The sequence below is a fragment of the Dermacentor albipictus genome, chromosome 3 (genome assembly GCF_038994185.2).
Source record: "Dermacentor albipictus isolate Rhodes 1998 colony chromosome 3, USDA_Dalb.pri_finalv2, whole genome shotgun sequence".
NCBI lineage: Eukaryota > Metazoa > Arthropoda > Arachnida > Ixodida > Ixodidae > Dermacentor > Dermacentor albipictus.
The window spans coordinates 120,420,536-120,439,420 of NC_091823.1; the positions used below are offsets into that span (position 1 = coordinate 120,420,536).

The 18,885-nt window shown below is 48.5% G+C and overlaps 1 protein-coding gene across 4 annotated transcripts in view; it reads right to left on the bottom strand.

The window, feature by feature from the left end:
- The window catches only part of LOC135919464 (phospholipid-transporting ATPase ABCA3-like), a 113,181-nt gene that overhangs the window by 35,219 nt on the left and 59,077 nt on the right, over positions 1–18,885 (bottom strand). For all 4 annotated transcript variants that reach the window (XM_065453297.2, XM_065453296.2, XM_065453295.2 and 1 more), the window contains 4 exons: positions 14,566–14,765; positions 8,698–9,013; positions 2,481–2,634; positions 696–821 (listed from right to left, as the gene is read on the bottom strand). In XM_065453297.2, the coding sequence (XP_065309369.2) occupies positions 696–821; positions 2,481–2,634; positions 8,698–9,013; positions 14,566–14,765 (796 nt within the window). The remainder of the gene's footprint in view (positions 1–695; positions 822–2,480; positions 2,635–8,697; positions 9,014–14,565; positions 14,766–18,885) is intronic.

Below are 18,885 nucleotides of genomic sequence, written 5' to 3' on the forward strand. Positions count from 1 at the left end.
CGATCTCGCTTCGAAAAGTAATGAGTTTCCCTTTGAGTTATCATAGATTGTTTCTTTCCAGATTTCATTTTTTCCTCTTAAGTAGTTACTCATGGCAGGTTTCTTTTCCATCCCCCCCCCCCCCCATGAGATTATTTCAGCCTCTCTGACTTTCCGCTTGACGTTCTTTGTTACTGTGCTGCCCACCCTACAGGCCGCATACTTGCTGGTAGGCTTCCTAGTTCTTTTCCACCCCTGTGAATCAATTTTTTTTCCTGTACAGATACCTGGAACGCTCTCCCAGCCCATTTACTTTCTTTCATATTGCTCAGCCATTCTTCATACTCAATTTTGCTGCGACCTGCCCTCACTTCAAAACTAGTCCAGCCCATATCACCCTGCACAGCTTCATTTGTCGTCTACCCGCGAGCGCCCAATGCGAGGCGACCCACTGACCTTTGGTTTACATCGAGTCCCGATTGTAGCCCTGATTTAAAGCAAACAACCGCATTTCCAAATGTAAGTCCTGGAACCATTACACCTTTCCACGTACCTCGGATGTGGAAAGGTGTCACTAAGCACCCCCGTGCGACAGCCTGCGAATTACACTGGCGGCGAAGTGCACTCGCTCAAAACGACACCACATTTGCCCGTGTGAGAGGGTTATGAAACACTAGGTATAGCTCCTGAACTACCGTACAGCAGATTGAACTTACAGACGACGAAGATGAGGATAGAAAGCGTAGTGAAGCCGAATCCAGGGTTGTCGAAGAGAAAGGAAGTGATGTATATGAGCGGCAGCGCCGCGTATCCGTGTAGAAGGTTCAACACGAATATCACACCTGTCACAAAGAAGAAGAGACTTTTTGTTATGGGAAGACAAGACATCTTGTTCGCGACCAAACATTCCGTATAATTTTGACAAGGAGCCAGAGGGACGACGGACATGCGTTGCTTTCTTTTTTTTTCGATGTTGTGCTCGATTGTCGAAGCATAGAAGCGCATGTCATAAACACAGCAACAAGAGTGTTTAGATTTTATAGTTACCGGACCGATAAGTTTTTCATTCCGACAACAGAGCCAGATCACACAGCTTAGCGAGCGGATGAATCATCTTCTAAGAAACGTTTTCTCTTAAAAATTTGACGATTTGATTCTATATGTGGCTGCAAACAGCCTTGCGGCCTTGGCGACCTCTCACTACGTCGTATACATAATATTTTTGCGCAATGGGAGGAGAATAATGCAATAACAATCATTTCTCAAGTGAGTAATAGCACAGCGGACAAGCAATAGTGCGAAGACAAATGTGACCATGAATAATGCGATTACGAAAACACAAGAATACATGAAAACTTTCACGTTAATTCAGAGAAAAATATCACTGTTCAAAAAACAAGGAATCGTGTGTTTCATGTAGCCGTGACATCGGGCACGGGAAAAGAACGTCAGGATAAAATAGAACCGGGGCAGACGCGCTTCAGATCGACCGTTACCGTGTATCGACCGCTGCCATAGCCCAATCGGCTGGCTCGGCAGATCTTCAGTCTTAAGCACAATTACACCCTTTGGGTAGCACACCCTTAGGCACAGTTACAGGCTTTGGAGTGCCCCTTCTGCCACACAACAATAATCAGTCATCTGCCTTGATGCTTACCTTTCTCTAATGCTGCGAGCCCGGTACTTTCCAGTAACGAGCGGCATGGGCGTGATCAGCAAGATAGCATTCCCGACAGGAAAGTAGCAGGCGCGGCGTTTTTAAGAAAGGAAACGCATCAAGGCAGATGACGATTATCGTTGTGTGGCAGAAGCGGCACTCCAAAGGGTGTAACTTTGCCTAAGAGTGTATCTTGCCACACAACGATAATCGTCATCTGGCTTGTCCGCATTTCCTTTCTCTAACGCTGCGAGCCCGGTACATCAAAGTCACGAACGGCATGCGCGTTATCAGCACGACAGAGCATTCTCAACAGGAAAGTAGCGAGTGCAGCGTTTTCGAGAAAGGAAACGCAAGCAAGACAGACGACGATTATCGTTGTGTGACCAATGTACACCCCAAAAGGTGTATATTTGTTTAAGAGTGTTGTACGAAGCTGATACAACCGTCGCGCCACTTAGCCAGCGACCGGTGTCCCATTATTTAAAGTGCATGAACAAGGGAAGCTTCGGCCTAAAGCGAACGATTTGACAAAGAGACTTGTCTTTATGAGCCCTAAGAAAGCGAATATCATGAGAAGCCAACAAACAATGACACCAAGGACAACATAGGGGAAATTACTTGTGCAATTACTTGTCCTTGGTGTCATTGTTTGTTGGCTTCTCGTGATATGACTAATAAAAATCGGGACCCTCGGTTAACCCCCTCTCTTCTCGTCTAAGAAAGCGAAGTAGCTTGAGGAAACGTTGTATTCTGCCTGGACTGAGCTTCGCTAATCGGCTCGTGTTGATCTATTCATGCACCTCGCTTCCCCAAACGGGGGCTGACGTGACCCTATACTCACTTATGTCTGTGCTGGACAGCGCTCCTTCCTCGAAGAAGGCCAGTGGTATCAGCACGAAGATAGCGGTGCCCATGTAGAACATGAAGTCGAAGATAAAATTCAGCACCCAGTAGAGCGCTGGGCTAAGCCCCGTCAGCAGATGGAGGTGCTTCACCTGTGGTACATGATCAGGCTCTCCGTTAGTATGCATTACCATGTATTTCCAAGGCTATGCCTTTTATGGCTGCATGCACCGGAAGTGACTGTAGATCCGGAAGAACGTACTGGCCGCCGTGTTATAGACATCACATTTCGTCGTAGCAATTTTTCTCTCATCTACGTACTGACGTATCTCCCTCTTTAAGAAAGACTAATAAGAAGGCTTCCATATCTCCGAAGTGTCTAAGGCTTAACAGCTCGGAGAAAACAGCTTTAGTGAGCGATATTATATAGGGTGTTTACAGCTGCACGCTTTTTTATTAACTTTGTAGTTAATTATTGTACGGCGCACATACTAATTTAAGAATTTTACCTAGTGAGTTCCCAATGCACATCCACTTGAAAGGAATTTTCTTAACTGCACCAGTTTCAAGATATAAATTTTAAAAGTGTACAATGAAATGCACTGGCGATCACTGCGTAAAACAGCCTTTGAATAAAAAACTAACTCGAATGCCCATACATTTCATCGAACACTTTGGAAAGAATATATCGAAATTGGTGCAGTCTCGAGAATTCGTTCCTATTGGAGACACCTTCCGAGCTCGCTAGCTACATTTCATAGATTAAAATATGCACTGCAAAGTAATTATTTTAGTGTTAATTAACGTAACTATACTAATTATTCATTAAATCCTTTTGATTTCTCGAAGTAATTTCCGCCTCATCGACTAATTTAGATCAAAGGTTAGGTTGGGTTAGTCTAGGTTAAATTAGGCTACGTTAGGATAGGTTAGGCAATCTATCTGCCACAGGCAATTTATAAAAGATATGTGACGCTAAAGAAACACACTGTATAGCGCTCAGGATGGGACTTCTGGCGTTAGAGTGAAAATGCCTTACCAGGGCTCATGACGTGACGTGCTCGTTTTATCATCGCCGGTGATCTTAGCTGAGGAAGGATTCACTCGCGATTTTCTTTGCAGCTGACCAAATCTCCCGGTATAAAGAGAACGTTCAGACGTTCCTGAAGCAACAATCTTACAATCTATACTAATTTATTGCTTGTTCTTTTTTTTTTGTCTCATAAGCTATCCTTAAAAATTGTGTTGTGAATGCGTAATGCTCAATATAGATATATTTCCATAAGATGAAACAGTGCCGCCGACCATGGCAAACGGAACCTGTACAACGTTTTGACTATGCGTCACGAGAGCCTCGTTCACAATGAAAATATTCTTCAAGCAACTCATCCGCATGGAACACTAACTAAAAGAGGAACCGAAGGCCACGCATAGTTGGATGGATGCTATTAGCGTCCCTTTTAAAACGGGGCGGTAAATTGTGCCGCGAAGCTCGGTTTTTCTTATTTTGCCTAGTGCCTTACCTGTTTTTCTTAACAGAGAAAAAGTGCCCAACGCCAAACTTTCCGAGTCATTATTGGAAACTCCGTTTTTGTACTCCTCGGTCGTTTGTGGTCTCCATAATTTACTGCCACCAAACTACCAACCGGCTTTTAATAATATTTGTTGCGGACTTGTTTACGTTCTCTCAACTGCCTCTAAGCCCCAGGTCTTCAAGGAGGCCATCGGAACCTTACGCAGATATCTTCACATTCTTACAAAAAAATGTGCCACCATTTCCCTAGCCTTACCGCAGCGCGCACAAGGTACTTCCCTGTGTGCCTCTCTTTATAACTACGCGTTCCAAGAGATCCTGCTCTCGCTTCGAAAAGAGCTTCCCTCTGAGTTGTCATCAATTACTTTTATCACCATCATTGATGTTGAATTTCGCACTGGAAACGCAGCGTTGGAAAGTTGGTGTGGCTCCACAGGTTTTTTGAAGTATCTGCCGCCTACGCAAGCATCGGGCGGTGACTTGCAGCGTTGTTTGAACAGACCAATAGAACGGTTTCCTTTTCTATAGAAGGTCACTTTTGTTTGCGTTCAAATCGAATAGCATTGCCTACCTTACCAGATTTTTCTTATCTAATTGGCTGACAAGAGGCGCAGAAGTGGAGAAGGTATCGCTGGGGCTCGGCTGGCGCATCGAAAGTAGATAACAGGATGACGAGGATACTACCGGCGTCGGCGATTGTCCCGCTTCACTTGTTTAAGCTTCCCGTGGCTCACAGGAAACTGCGGCTAGAAGTGCTGCTAAAACGGATCCTCAGCGAAGAACATTTTGCAGAGTGACGTCGTGTACGTGCTGAAAGGACATGGCTACGTTATGCTGCCATGCAAGTTTCAACGCGATAGCGTTAAGGAGCTGGTGTCGCAGAATAGCCGGTGTCGTCGGCGTCGGCCATGGGCGAAAATGGCGGACGGCAATTCATAAATAAAAACAACTTGCAAGATGGGCTGGGTGGGAAGCGAACCAGGGTCTCCGGAGTGTGAGACGGAGACGCTACCACTCAGCCGTGAGTTCGACGCTTCAAAGAGTGAGAAAAGCGCCTCTAGTGAATGCGGTGTCCCTTAGAAACGAGCCGTAGAAAGTAATACTTTGGTGTATATCGGTAATTATGAGCATGTAAATTACAGAAGTCGCAGTTAAACGCAGTAGCGAAGTACGTTTCCGCTGCATTTCTTCTGCGCTTGGCGCGCACGCAGAGCCATCTTGCGGCAAACACAAAAGACCGCCTCCTCGCAATGTATGGCGCTGCCCCGACAGCTGGCGCGCCACTCGCCCGAGCGACGCGACTCGTCTTTCCGCTCACAGCACGATTCCTAGGTGCAGCGTCCGATGCGGGACCCCTCTGACGTGATCATTGCGCCGTAGCGCGTCTGGTGGGAAAGCGTACCCTGCGATGTGTGCCGGGCTGCTGGCGAGGAGTCATGCGTCTGCGTGGTGGTCCCAAGCGAGATAGAGGACGATCCCATCAAGGCGTCAGCCCCATGATCGCGTCCGCTTTCATGGCGCGTCGCGGCCCGGCTGTTTGCGCCGATCACGAAGTTTGGCTCGCGTAGATCGTTTCTCCCTCCGAGACACCGACTTCTTTGGTTCGTTCCGCTTGATCAGGCGCACGTTTCGTCTTTGCGTGACTCAAGAGCATGCCGAGCGAATGAGTGGGCGGTGCGAACAGGGTGCGATAACGGTATCGCGTTCCACTTTTGAATGCGAAGCTTAAGCGTCCTCGTTTTTTTTTATACGCAAATAATATTTTTTTTAACTGGTAGCTCCAAGTAACCATTGCCAGAGCGATCGTCGGGCAGCCATATTCTATGCATTTCGTAACGGGGCAGTTTCTCGCTATGGGAAAAAGATTCAGTCTTGATCGGCATATTATTGCATCTCTAACACATACACATCCCTTTAACGTGATGAGATTCCATGTTTTGTGACGTCAAATAACAGACAGTGGGACGAGGGCGCCGCCGGAAATCTTTTAACCAATACCGGAGGGCTGATGGCGAAAAAGGCGTAGAATCGCAAATACTTGTGTGTCTTTTCTTCGGTCTAATCATGCATATTCAGCTGACACATAATCCGTTAACACGCGTCATAATCAGATTAGGAGTGCTCGCGGATTTCCTAACCTAACATGTCAGACAAACGAGGTGGGGCACCCCAAAAAAAATTTGATCAATCATGGAGGTTCCATTGCTGCAATGGAATAAAAACGCTTTAAATACGTTCAGGTTATAGCACCTCAAGTGTTACGATTTGTGAGTAACTCGTAGTGCTGGTGACAAACATTACGTGAACAGAGCTGATGATCTATAGGCCCTCGCTTTCTCTCATCTCACGCATATGTCCATAGCGGACGATAATTCACCGCTCTTTTCGAGGTTGTGTCAATGCGAGATCCCGTAAGCCTAAAGTGTAAAGATTTTGGCTGGCGTACCCTGGATCACTTAAGCGAGTGCAAATGTCTCAAAAGCTATTCAGCTCAGCCCCACCTTTTGGCACTTGTTACCTTTCAGCTGGAGTTCTAAACGTGCAAGCGCCGCGTACTGCTATACTTAACGATGCTTAATTTTTTTAATTACTTCATTACGCCATTGCAACCGTTCGGCAAACACGCAACGCTAACACAAGCGTGTCCACTCCGGGTACCCCGGTGACGCGAAGCGATCGCCTGTGGCATCATAGGCTGGGGCCCATAATGTAAACCTCCGTATCATAAGTGGATAAATGAGTATAAGCATCCCTTCAACACTAACCGAAGGTGCTGCTATTCTGGGCACCGTGACATATTTATTTGAATATACTGCCGATCCCAAGGGCATAATAGCAGGTGGGCATATAGAGTGGGCAAATACTATTAGGAATAACGCAAATTGTAGTGCAATACTGTTCAAAATTGAATTACAATGACAACAAACGTAAAATGAGCGACAAAACTTTTAGTAATACAGACAGGTGGATATAGGAGAAAAAAACGAACAATAATTTCAGCGGGCTAAGAAGTTCAACAGGGGGAGAAAACTAGCATAAGAAAGTTGTACTATCAATGCCACAGTAGTGCTAGAACACGAGAAAAAAAATTCATATTACGGCACTTCAAATGTGTGAAGGTAGAAAGGAAAAAAAATAGCATAGTTTCGTAGATCAGTCACGTGTAAAGATAACACAATCTTGCAGGTTTAGTATTTCGGTTGCCATTGCTGATAAATACTAGGTCATTGACACACCTTCAGTAATGTGCAGAGGAAGGTGATTCCAATCTCTTACATTTATTAAAGAAAATGATGCTTTGAAACAACCGGTATGGCAAGGGTATTCTGCAGGCATTTGGAGATGCTTACGTGTGGTTGGACCTGTTTGTAAGCTGGAGATATAGTGAGTGGCGTGAATACTTATTTGGTTATGCATAAGTTCATATTGCCGGATCCTCCATCTCGTCAGCCATGATTGGCTCACAGATCTGCTACGGCCACTGCGATTGGTTCAAAACGCCAACTTGGCGGAATGTGACGATGTAGCAGAACGGCGGCGAACGGTCACATGTAGCCTGCTTGAACTGACCAGGTTTTACGTCTGCTAGTACACCATTTTGCCTATCTCGACTTTGCAATTAGCGTTTACATGAATGCCACAAGTGCCGCGTCGCATCGCACTTTTGGTGCATCGCATCCACGTAAACGGCGTTAACGCTCTGGGAAAGCTAACGACATCATTGCGACCAGAGAGGGCAGTTCGAGATGGGGAAAGATGTCTCACGCGGTGCAAGCAAACGCAGGCGTGTCGGATTAATGGAGACAGCAAAAGATATATTTCGATCGCTTTGTTTTTCTCTCGCTGGCAGGACGCAATGCGCGGGGAACAGGTGCCGGCTTTTTTTTTTTTTTTTGAGGGGGGGAGAGGGAGCAAGGAAAATGCGCCACACATAAACGCTATCACAAAGTGGTTACCGTGATGCACTAATAAAGTACAATATGCTTCTGTCGCATTCATGTAAACGCAGCTGTATTCTTTCTCTTAAAAGAAAACCTCTATTTCGGTATCTTAAAGCTACCTACGCGAGTAAAGACCCTGGCTCCCATCTTAAAGGGACACTAAAGTGAAAAATGCTTTCTTCTGCATCAGTAAATTACCGTTCTACAACACCAAAACCACCACTCTTACAACGATAAGACGTTTGGTAAGCCAGAAAAAGCGCAAGAACGAAATACGGGTGGCGACGCCTACTTAAGTTTCCGCATCTGGGGGCTGTGACGTCTTGGATTTTGATGGCATCTTCTAGGGCCTACTAACTATATATAGCGGTACAGATTTACTACATTGTATTCTAAAGGAACCAAATATTAAACATGACAAGTTTCGGGAACCTTTATTCAGCCAACGCGGCCCAAATGCGAAAACATACTTTGGAATCCCTGACGTCACGCTGACGTACCGGCGCTGGGGTTTCGGCGCGAAATTCAAATGCTGATACTTGAACATTCATTTTCTAATCTAATAATCAAACTATTTTTTTTTTAAATGGCTGCCAGCAGGGTTATCAAACAACGCTCCATTAGTTTAAACTGATTTATTGTTTCGCTTTAGTGTCCCTTTAATATTCTTCCTCCGCCGATACTCCCTAAGCGTGTTTCGACGACCTCGACCGCCGACAGGTCAAACGCGCCAGCCTCACCTGCAGCGCCCTCTCGGCGATCGGGAAGAGGACGAAGTTGCTGCACATGAGGCTCGAGACGAGCGGGAAGAAGATGGAGCGCAGCACCTTGGGCAGGAGCACGCGGTATGTCTTCTGGCTGCGGATGAGCTCGCTCTCGTCGCTCGACACGCCCAGCTTGACCACGGTCTCGTTCTTCGCCGGTCGCGGCGCGGTCACGTCGCAGCTGAACGTGGCGTCGTCGTCGCCGGTCACGTTGCGAAGCCGGGCGTTGTTGTACGCGGTCGTGATCAGCAGCGCCGTGTGCTGGATCTGCCCGTTGTACCACAGCACGGTGCTGCGACAAGGAGGCAACGCGCTGCGCCTCAAGATACGGGCGGGCAGCGATGCCGATGATAATGGCGCCTTTTTGTTCGCGGGTTTTTCGATTTATGCGGCGGCTTCTTCCGCAGCGCCGACAGTCCAAGACTGAAATATCGCTCGCTCTCTCCATCAAAGAAATACTAGAGTGGGATCGAACCTTTATGCAGACACACCCATGCAGAAAGGAAATAAATAGGAAAGCATTACGCGACACCCGTGAATTAAAACGAGTCGGTCCGATACCTCATCGTCACGTCAGAGCACGCGGTACGTCTTAGTGCTCCCACTCTGCCGACAGGAATATGGCAACGCAGCCCGACGAATTCGCATCGATTAAAGACTGCCTGGAACCAAACATTCTCGGCCAATGCGCTATAGTCTCGGAGCCGATACTTCCAGGCAAAAAGGAAAAAGCAGGGAGAGTTGGCCAGCCGAGGTTGGCGGCGTGGCGTTCTCTCCTCTTTACGGATGCAATTATAGGGAAAAGCTGGTGAACAGGTGGTGTTGCGAGGCGCACCTCTGCTAATTAAAATTATAGTAATAAAAATCAGTTTCGCCCGACAGGCGAAGCATTTATTGCGATAGCCAATAATTAGGCAGCTATAGAAAGCAAGGTTCGTTCTTTTATTAGCTACATAAACCGCTGTAAACATTCGCTATGCTTAATAAATTGACGAACAAGTCCTCGTGCACGCACAGGCAAACATGTGCGAACACATCCCACTCAATGACCGCGGGCACTCGGTATCAGAACGCTGGCGAGACGAACAACGGCAGCAGCGGCGAGCGAATTCGCCCTTCGTGCTGCTCCTCGCTTCAACACCGACTAGGCGAGCGAGAACACAGCGCACACGAAGCCATCAGCTATCTCAAATCGGCTAGCCTTCGAACCCGGTGCAGATTGCCGATAAGACGCGCTCGGCCGAGCTCAGGTGCCGCAATCGGGGCACAAGAAGAGACGCGCCCAAAACTGGCCCCCTCCCGCCCTCCTAGCGCGCACAGATATCCCGTTCCCCCTCCCCCTCGCGCGCGTGACAAAACGGCGCGCACCCCCGTCCCCCGCCTTCCTCCCTTGCCAGCGCAGGAAGCCACTGCCGCATCAATAATAATAATAATAATATTTGGGGTTTTACGTGCCAAAACCACTTTCTGATTATGAGGCACGCCGTAGTGGAGGACTCCGGAAATTTCGACCACCCGGGGTTCTTTAACGTGCACCTAAATCTAAGTACACGGGTGTTTTCGCATTTCGCCCCCATCGAAATGCGGCCGCCGTGGCCGGGATTCGATCCCGTGACCTCGTGCTCAGCAGCCCAACACCATAGCCACTGAGCAACCACGGAGGGTACTGCCGCATCAAGCCACCATCCTTCACGGTTCAACCTCGCAAGCTTGCGCTCGCACCTACAGCACAAGGTGTGCGGCCTCTGTGTTATCGCACTTGGAGTTTATGCAGAACATCACGGCGGTGGCGACGCCGGTGACGGATATACAACAGGAAAGTCCACCTAATTGCTAACGCAAAAAACGATAGGCTTGCGGTGAATGATTTAACGTTAGAAGTGTGTGCCGTTTTCTTTAGTAGGGCAGCTTTTCCTCCGCTATGTAATCTCGAACTAAATAACTTGCACCATCGTGCATAAATTTTAAGTTCCAATAACATTTCTCTAGCAAGTATACCTACCGTAACATGAAATGAGAGCGGTATAATTACGGTTCTTCCAGCCCCGATGAGTCCCGTACAAAAATGGTGCAGACATGACAAACGCTATACCCAAAACAAAAGTTTTTTCGTATGGGCTAAAAAGAAACGATTCGCTAGACGGTTAACTCGGCATGAACTTCATTGGAAAAGCGTTCTCGTGGCCATTTGAAAAGACGAACGTCGACAGCAATGCACTTAGCATTGAAGCGCTATAGCGACACAAAGTATTGCCACCGCCGAAACACCTTATGTATACAGCGTGAAGCGTGTACTGTAGAGGAACTCCTCTGTATGGCTGTTTGAAACGCAGCCGGGCTCCTCTCCCGCTGTACTTCCACTGCACGCTGCTCCCACTGCGCGCGTTGTGCCACCTGTTGGCGCCGCCATAAAGTCCGCGCTGGGCGTGGGTTCGATTGTGCCGAGCATCGGGGAAATTAAAATGATCTTTTTTTTGTAATTACAGAGTGGCACGCTTGCAGTAGTAATTGCCTAGAAGTTAAAATTAGATTATGGGGCTTTACGTGCCAAAACCACTTTCTGATTATAAGGCACGCCGTAGTGGGGGACTCCGGAAATTTTGACCACCTCGGGTCCTTTAACGTGCACCTAAATCTAAGTATACAGGTGTCTTTTTTTTTTCGCATTTCGCCCCCATCGAAATAAGGCTGCCGCGGCTGGGATTCGATTCCGCGACCTCGTGCTCAGCAGCCCAACACCATAGCCACTGAGCAACCACGGCGGGTGCCTAAAGTTGGCGTCACAGACGTTCATTAAAGAGAGGCACACACCTGCTGGCACATCCCTCTAGCAACACAAGTTGGTCGGACGGTTGCTTTCGAACCAGATTGCCTAAGCACAACGGCCCGATTCGCTACCCATTCGACCCTGGTTTGCGGGAGGATGGACGGACGGACGGACGAATTAATAATTAAATAATTAATTAATTATTTATTTGATTAATTAATTCGTTAGTTAATTAATGGATGGATGGATGGATGGATGGATGGATGGATGGATGGATGGATGGATGGATGGATGGATGGATGGATGGATGGATGGATGGACGGACGGATGGACGAATGGATGGAGGCACCAGTAGCACCTGTAAAGTCGGTGCAGTACAGTCGACTCCCCTTAACACGAAGTTCACGGGGACCGCAAAAAACTTCGAATTAAACGAACTTCCAATTAAGCACAAAACACAAAAAACAGCACTTTATTTGTGGCGAAATCGAGTATTTTCTCTAAGAAAAATAGTCGGTCATCTTGCTTTGCTTCTTCTTGCCGAATCGCGCTGCTGAAAGCAAGTTCTGCAGGCTGTAGATGAGGCGGAACGCTTCTTCCGCGTTACCTTCAGCGGCAAAGAAGCGCTCCGCGAGAGCAAGGCCCGAAGCTACATCGGCAGCCTTAGGTTGCGGCTCGCCTTCAACGTCATCGTCGCTTTCCTGGGTCGCCTCCTGGGGCCGAATAATCTCTACAATTTCGCTATCCATCAGCGCACCGCACGTTTCGACCGCCTTGTCTACGGCGACGTAATCTTCAAAATTGACGTCCCCGAGAGCATCACCAAAATCAGTGCCGTCAAGCTCGCTTGTTGACGCTTCCTCCGCTGAAATTTCAGAGGCATCCTCCGAAGAAGCTGCCACAAAACCGCAAGCCCTGAAGCAGTTTGCGATTGTTTCTTGCTTCACACGATCCCATGCTCGCGCCAATATGTGGATGGCACTAAGCAGGCTCACCTCGTACGTTGTGGAGCTATCCATACACAAAATCATGCGCTCGAGGAGGTGCCGCCTGTACAGGACTTTAACATTCTTGATAATGCCTTGGTCCATTGGCTGCAAAACAGGCGTTGTGTTTGCAAGCAAAAATGCGAGGCGCATTGCACTCAAGGCTGGCACATTCACGTGAGCACTGCAGTGATCGACGAGGAACAACACCTTGCGGTTCGAAGCAGCAAACTTGCGGTCCAATTTGCTTATCCAGCTCTTGAAGATTTCGGCCGTCATCCACGCTTTTTTGTTCACCTCATAATCCACAGGCAGCGTCTTCACGCCTTTAAAACATCTCGGCTTCGCGGCTTTCCCGATCACAAGTAACCCACATCGTTCCGTGCCAGTCATGTTTGCCGCGATCAGCACCGACACTCTCTCCTTGCTGCGTTTGCCCCCAGCACAGTCGTCGTCCTTGAATGTCAGGGTCTTCTCTGGTAGAAGCCGATGGAAGAGTGCAGTCTCATCTGCATTGAAGATGTCTTCCGGTCTGTATTGGGCGAGATGTTCACGCAGCTTTCCGTCCTTCCACGTGGCACATGTTTCCTGGTTAACGGACGCCTTTTCACCACACACGCTCTTGAAAACCAGGTCATGGCGATCTTTAAAGCGCGTCAGCCATCCATCTGACGAAACGAAGTCATCGATCCCCAACATTGCTGCAAGCGTTCGGGCTTTCATCGCAACGATGTCTCCGCTGAGAAGAAGTTAGTTGCTCCTGGCCTCCCTAATCCAAACCAGCAGAGCCTTCTCCAACTCTGGGTAAGCGCCGGTGCGCATTCGCTTCCGAGAAGTCTTGAACTTGTCGTTCTCAAATGCATCCATTATTGTGCGCTTGTTCTTGATGTAGTTTGAGAGCGTGTTCGGCTTGATCCCGTACTTCCGCGCTATGTCTTGTTTGGCGGCCCCTCCCTTCTCAACTTCCTTCAAAACCTCGACTTTCGTTGCCAGGTCGAGCGTGCGATAAGAGCCACGGTTTGCCATGGCTATAAACTGCGCGACTAGGTACAGTCAATTCCGAATCACCAGTGGAACAACCTAGCCTACGAGCTACCCGCACAAAGGCGCTCGACCAACACACGCCTCGCCATACGCTGCGCACGCTGCAAGACTAATCTCGCACAATCTCGCCACTGCCAGTGTGCAGCGCTGCGTCCACCTACGGCATCCGCGTGGCCTCCGCGATCAGCTCCGGCCACGCGCGGCAGCCGCGCGTGGCCTCCGGCGGGAGCCGCTTCGCCTCCCGCCGGAGTTGATCGCGGAGGCCACGGCAGCCGCAGCAATGAATAATCGCGCCGCTCCAAGAAGGATGGCGTTGCGGGCGGCTGCGGTGGCGATGACACCAACGCGGAGCACGGAATTGTTGCAACACTTGAAAAATTGCACATTCTACCGAAGAATGACGGTCACTTCGCGGATCCCGGCTGAAAATTAACTTCCAATTAAACAATATTACTGGATGAGGACTTCGAATTATCGAGCGATTTCTTCTATAGGATTACATGCAAAACTGACGGGACCAGCACTTCACTTGAAAATTCCAATTAAGCGGCTTCGAATTATCGGGAGTCGACTGTATATCCTAAGGATGCTAGTCGCATTAGAAGAGTTTGCGTTTTTCTTTAGTAGCGCAAATTTTGCTTCGCTATGTGATATCGAGTGCTACGGCGAGTTATAGGTGAAGCCCAATACAACTAAATATTTTGCGCTATCATTCGTAAATTTTAAGATCCGACAACATTTCTCTTGCCGAGAATAACTACCTTAATATGCAGGCGAGCGGCGTCATTTTGGTAATTCTGGGCGCCATGAGTCGCGTACAAAAATGACGCAGACATGACAAGCGCCACTCAAAACAAAACTTTATTCCTAAGGGCTAGAAATAATCACTCGCAGAACTTTATCGCGTGCATTTAAAAACATACTGAGGTACTTCTTTTCGTACAGCAACGAGGAGCATTGCCCATAATTTAGCCTCATCGTAGCAGCGTTGATGACGTCTTAGCATGAGACGCAATAGCCTTTGCATACGGCCAAAGAGCGACGTACCCCGCCGCCTTGGTAATCTGATAGCCGAAGTGGACGTTGAAGACGTAATTGAAGAAGTTGCCACTTGCGTAGTCCAGAAGACCGTGGGCGATGTCCACATCCGTACCTATGTCTTTTATTAAGTATTGGCGCCGATTACTGAACATGGGCTCCAAGTAGCGCTCGCGGAATTTCTCCTCTTTGTCGGCCTGCGAGAAACCCTGAAAGGCAAAGACAAAGTAGGCTTCACACACTGCTCGCGACTAGCAGGCGAAGACAGAAACCCTAATTACAAGAAAAGTGAGCAATAATCCATTTCTGCATGGTCCAACGATTCCTCTGGGAATCGTAAAGCTCTGTATGACTTATCCGACATTGAGAAAAACAAGCAGCTGAACTATTTTCTGCAATGTGAGCGTAAGCAATTCTAATGGCACAATCTGTTGACTTCATGCCTGACATACATAAGAGTCTCCCTGATATCTCAACAAATATCCATGCGTGACATCACACTGAGATTAGGCCTCTGTGCTAGTGTGTTTAAAGCCTGCTGCCCTATGCATATAACCTGCCTTGGGTGGCATCACATTGGGTGGCATAAATATGGCCTTCAAATTATGTCTGGCCATATTTCACACCTGTACACTTGTAATTTATTAGGTCTGAAGAACTACATGATGCTTACAAGGCATTGAGTTGGAAGTTCATGGGAAGAATATTTTGGTTAATTTCTCAGAAACTCCTGCGAGAATTTTGTCTTTGTTTCCAGTTGTTTGTCGCTCAAACGGACGTAATATAACATTTTCACTTGATCAAAAATATTCGGACAAGGATTATTTACAGGAAAAGATGAGCGTATACCTTGGAATTTGTAAAATAGCACCAGCACTCGTTTGCGTTAAAATGTAGCCATGTTTGGCACATTCGCTCCATTCACGCAGTACAACTGCTGTACGCGACATCTTTTCTTCTACTAGTGCCCAGTGGTGAGTTACAGGTTTAGTCGAATAGTACAAAATAATTTGCAGTATAGTTAATACATTTTAAACTACATAAATATTTCTCTCGGGCATACGTGCCATCTACGGGGGAGGGGGAGTGAGGGGTGCTCTCAACCCTCTCGATTACGTCCACAAGCCGGGCCAAAAACCTTTGGCAGCCCCAATTACTAGCTGTTGCAAAGAATGTTAGAAGGAATTTCTTTTTATACAAATCAATGAAGCGTGCCTAAATAATAAAAAAATTCATCATTAATGTGATCATTTATTTCGTGTGCCTCCCTCGTTGCGCAGCTAGTAAGCCTTCAAAAGCCTTTCTAGGACCCACCAAGGCCCTCAACGGATCCTGGAAGGTTCACGGACCCCAAACGCTACCATCTTTTGGATGTGTCCAATGACCTCGGTGAGCTACCTGATGAAAATGTCTCTGGCAGCCACGCCGCTGCGCTAAGCCTCGCCTCGTCGAGGCGAGCCTCGCCGGTGCGCCGCGTTCCTCACTCCCCAACAGCCATGGAGGAGCCCGTGGATGGAGAGACCTCGAACCCGTCGGACTGCCACCCTGGTGAGTGGAAAACTGTGCTCCATGCATACCGTAATCGGACCACGGATTCGAATTCGCCCCCAAAACACCCGGTATCGGCCACCGTTCAACCTAAACCAAGCGCCAGCAACGCCGGCGCGCCACCGGACGCTGCATCTGGGAACAAACGAAGCGCGTTCAAGGAGACGCCACAGCTCCTACGCATGACGCGCGTCGTCGTCCATAGAAGCAAGCAACTCGCCGCACTGCCGGCGGGTACCATCAGAGTAGTCTTTCGCCCGCGAGGCGGCCTCTCCCTGGAGAAGATCCCGGCTCCCAGTATCCTGCAGGCACTTCACTCGACCCTCAGCTGCTCAGTGATAGGCGAGTTGCACATAAGGATCCATCCAACTAACAACACCTTTACAGTGGCGACGGTAGCGGAGGCAACAGCTCTCGCTTTGGTCAAAATCCAGCAAATTACCTTAGATGGACTACAATACCCGGTAGCCGCGTACATCGCGGCCCCTCCAGCGGCAGTCAAGGGCGTCATTTCCCGGGCCTACTGGAACGAGACACCAGAACAAATCCTAACTGACTTACAATACAGAAACCCGGACGCTAACATTATAGCGGCCCGACGCATGGGTAAAACAACGTCCATCTTAATAACTTTTGCCTCAGGTCCCGTGCCTCACACAATTAAATATATGTGTGTGGTACACCGCTGCACCAAATACCAGGGAAGCCCCGATGCCTGCACAAACTGCAGGAAGCCTGGACACAGGTACGACGTGTGCCCTCTCCCGAAGGCTGGACTGTGCCCGCGGTGTGGCGAGAAGCACACCCCTCAAGAGACCCCATGCACGCCAAGCTGCATTCTTTGTGGTGGTTCCCACCTTACCGGTACCGGCTCGTGCAAAGCCAGGACCCCTCCACCTCGTAGACAGACCGCGTCGAAACCCAAGCAACCAGTGCCCACGCCAAAGGACTTTCCACCGCTAGTGTCTCATCAAGATCGCCAGCGAGCCTGGACCAAGCCCACCAGTACACCCCAAACCTCACAGCGGGAGGAAGAGATAGCTCTCCTGCGGGAAGAGGTAAGGCATCTTAGGGCAGCCATTAATTCCATCCCTCCTACCGTTTCTCCACCCACTCCTTCACCAACACCCCAAACCTCTTCACCTACACCCCAACCCTCCACACCCCCTCCACAAAAGAAACGCAGATCAGAAGACATTCCAGACATGGATTCTAAATTACAAAAATTTGCCCAACAGCTCGAAGCCAGTATTCTGGCTCAGACTCAAAATTACATTGAAGCCGCCATCACTAAGCTTACAGAAACTATTATCAGTCAGGTAACCTCTACTATTCTACAACAAATTCCACAAATAATTGCTGGAATGCCTTCACATATCCCAGCTAGCAACCCCACAGCTGCTCCCATCCTCCGCCCCCCCACCCTTCAGCATGGCCCAGTTGACGGGCAATAATCTCCAATTAAGCATCCTACAATGGAACTGCAGGGGGTTTCGTCGCAAACGAGACCCCCTGCAGCAGCTCCTCTCTGCTTCCTCCACACCCCCTGATATAGTAGCACTTCAGGATGCTGGCACAAATTTATCGCTGCCAGGATACGCTCTGGTACCCTCCGACACCACTCCAAACCCCAGGGTTACGACGTATCTCCAACATTTCGTACCATACACTTGTCATGTACTAACCTCGCCGGTAGCTCACACATTCATAGAATTAATCCCCTCCACTCACAGATCTCAACCCCTCTTCATCCTCAACTGTTACCTCCTCCCGAGGCAACCGGTCTCAGATTTAATCTCTCTAATTAAAGCCGCCTCCAACGCTGCAAAAAAGGACCCCCTCATTATATTAGGGGATTTCAACTGCGCACATGTAGACTGGGGGTACACACGCACTAACAAGAGAGGAGCGGAATTGCACAACACCCTTCAGATGCACGGCCTGTCCATATATAATGATCTGAGCACACCTACAAGAATCGGCAATAGTGTCACTGCCGACACAAGCCCATATCTTACTTTTGGTCGCAACCTTCCCACACCAGTGTGGACAAACTCAAATGAGGCCCTGGGCAGTGATCATTATATCATAACTATACAGCTTGATTTCGCCATAAAAGCTAAAGCCTACCGTGTCAGGATTACCAGCTGGGATAATCTTCGGAAGCACAGAGAGGCCAAAACATTAGAATCCCCCTTTAACCTCCACACATGGATGACAGAGCTGAAACAGGATGTCCAGGCATTCACGCAAACATTAGATGCCACCCCCGAGACTCCCGTTGCAGACAGTCGCTTAGCGCACCTACTACAAGCTCAAAGCAGTATCCTCACACGCTGGAAAACCCAGAAGCAAAATCGGAAACTTAAGCTAAAATTAGCGCAACTACAGAAACAAATAGAAGAACACAGTGCCGCACTCAGTAAATCTAACTGGCACCAATTATGTGACGGACTACGAGGTAATCTCTCCTCCACCAGGGCCTGGCATCTTTTGCGACATATGATAGACCCCACTCAAACTAAAAAGCAAACTCGGCTCACACTAAAAAGACTTACCCATAAACATCGCCAAAATCATCAAGCACTGTTACGCCAACTCCAATCAACTTATACCACTGTGGGCCAAGCTGTATCATATCCCGACTATGTAGGCCCCGATCAACCCTCCCTCGACGCCCCCATTATGGAGGTTGAAGTCAGAGCAGCCCTTATCAAGCTCCGAAACTCAACCCCTGGGGAGGACCAAATCACAAATGTCATGCTCAGAAATTTAGATGAC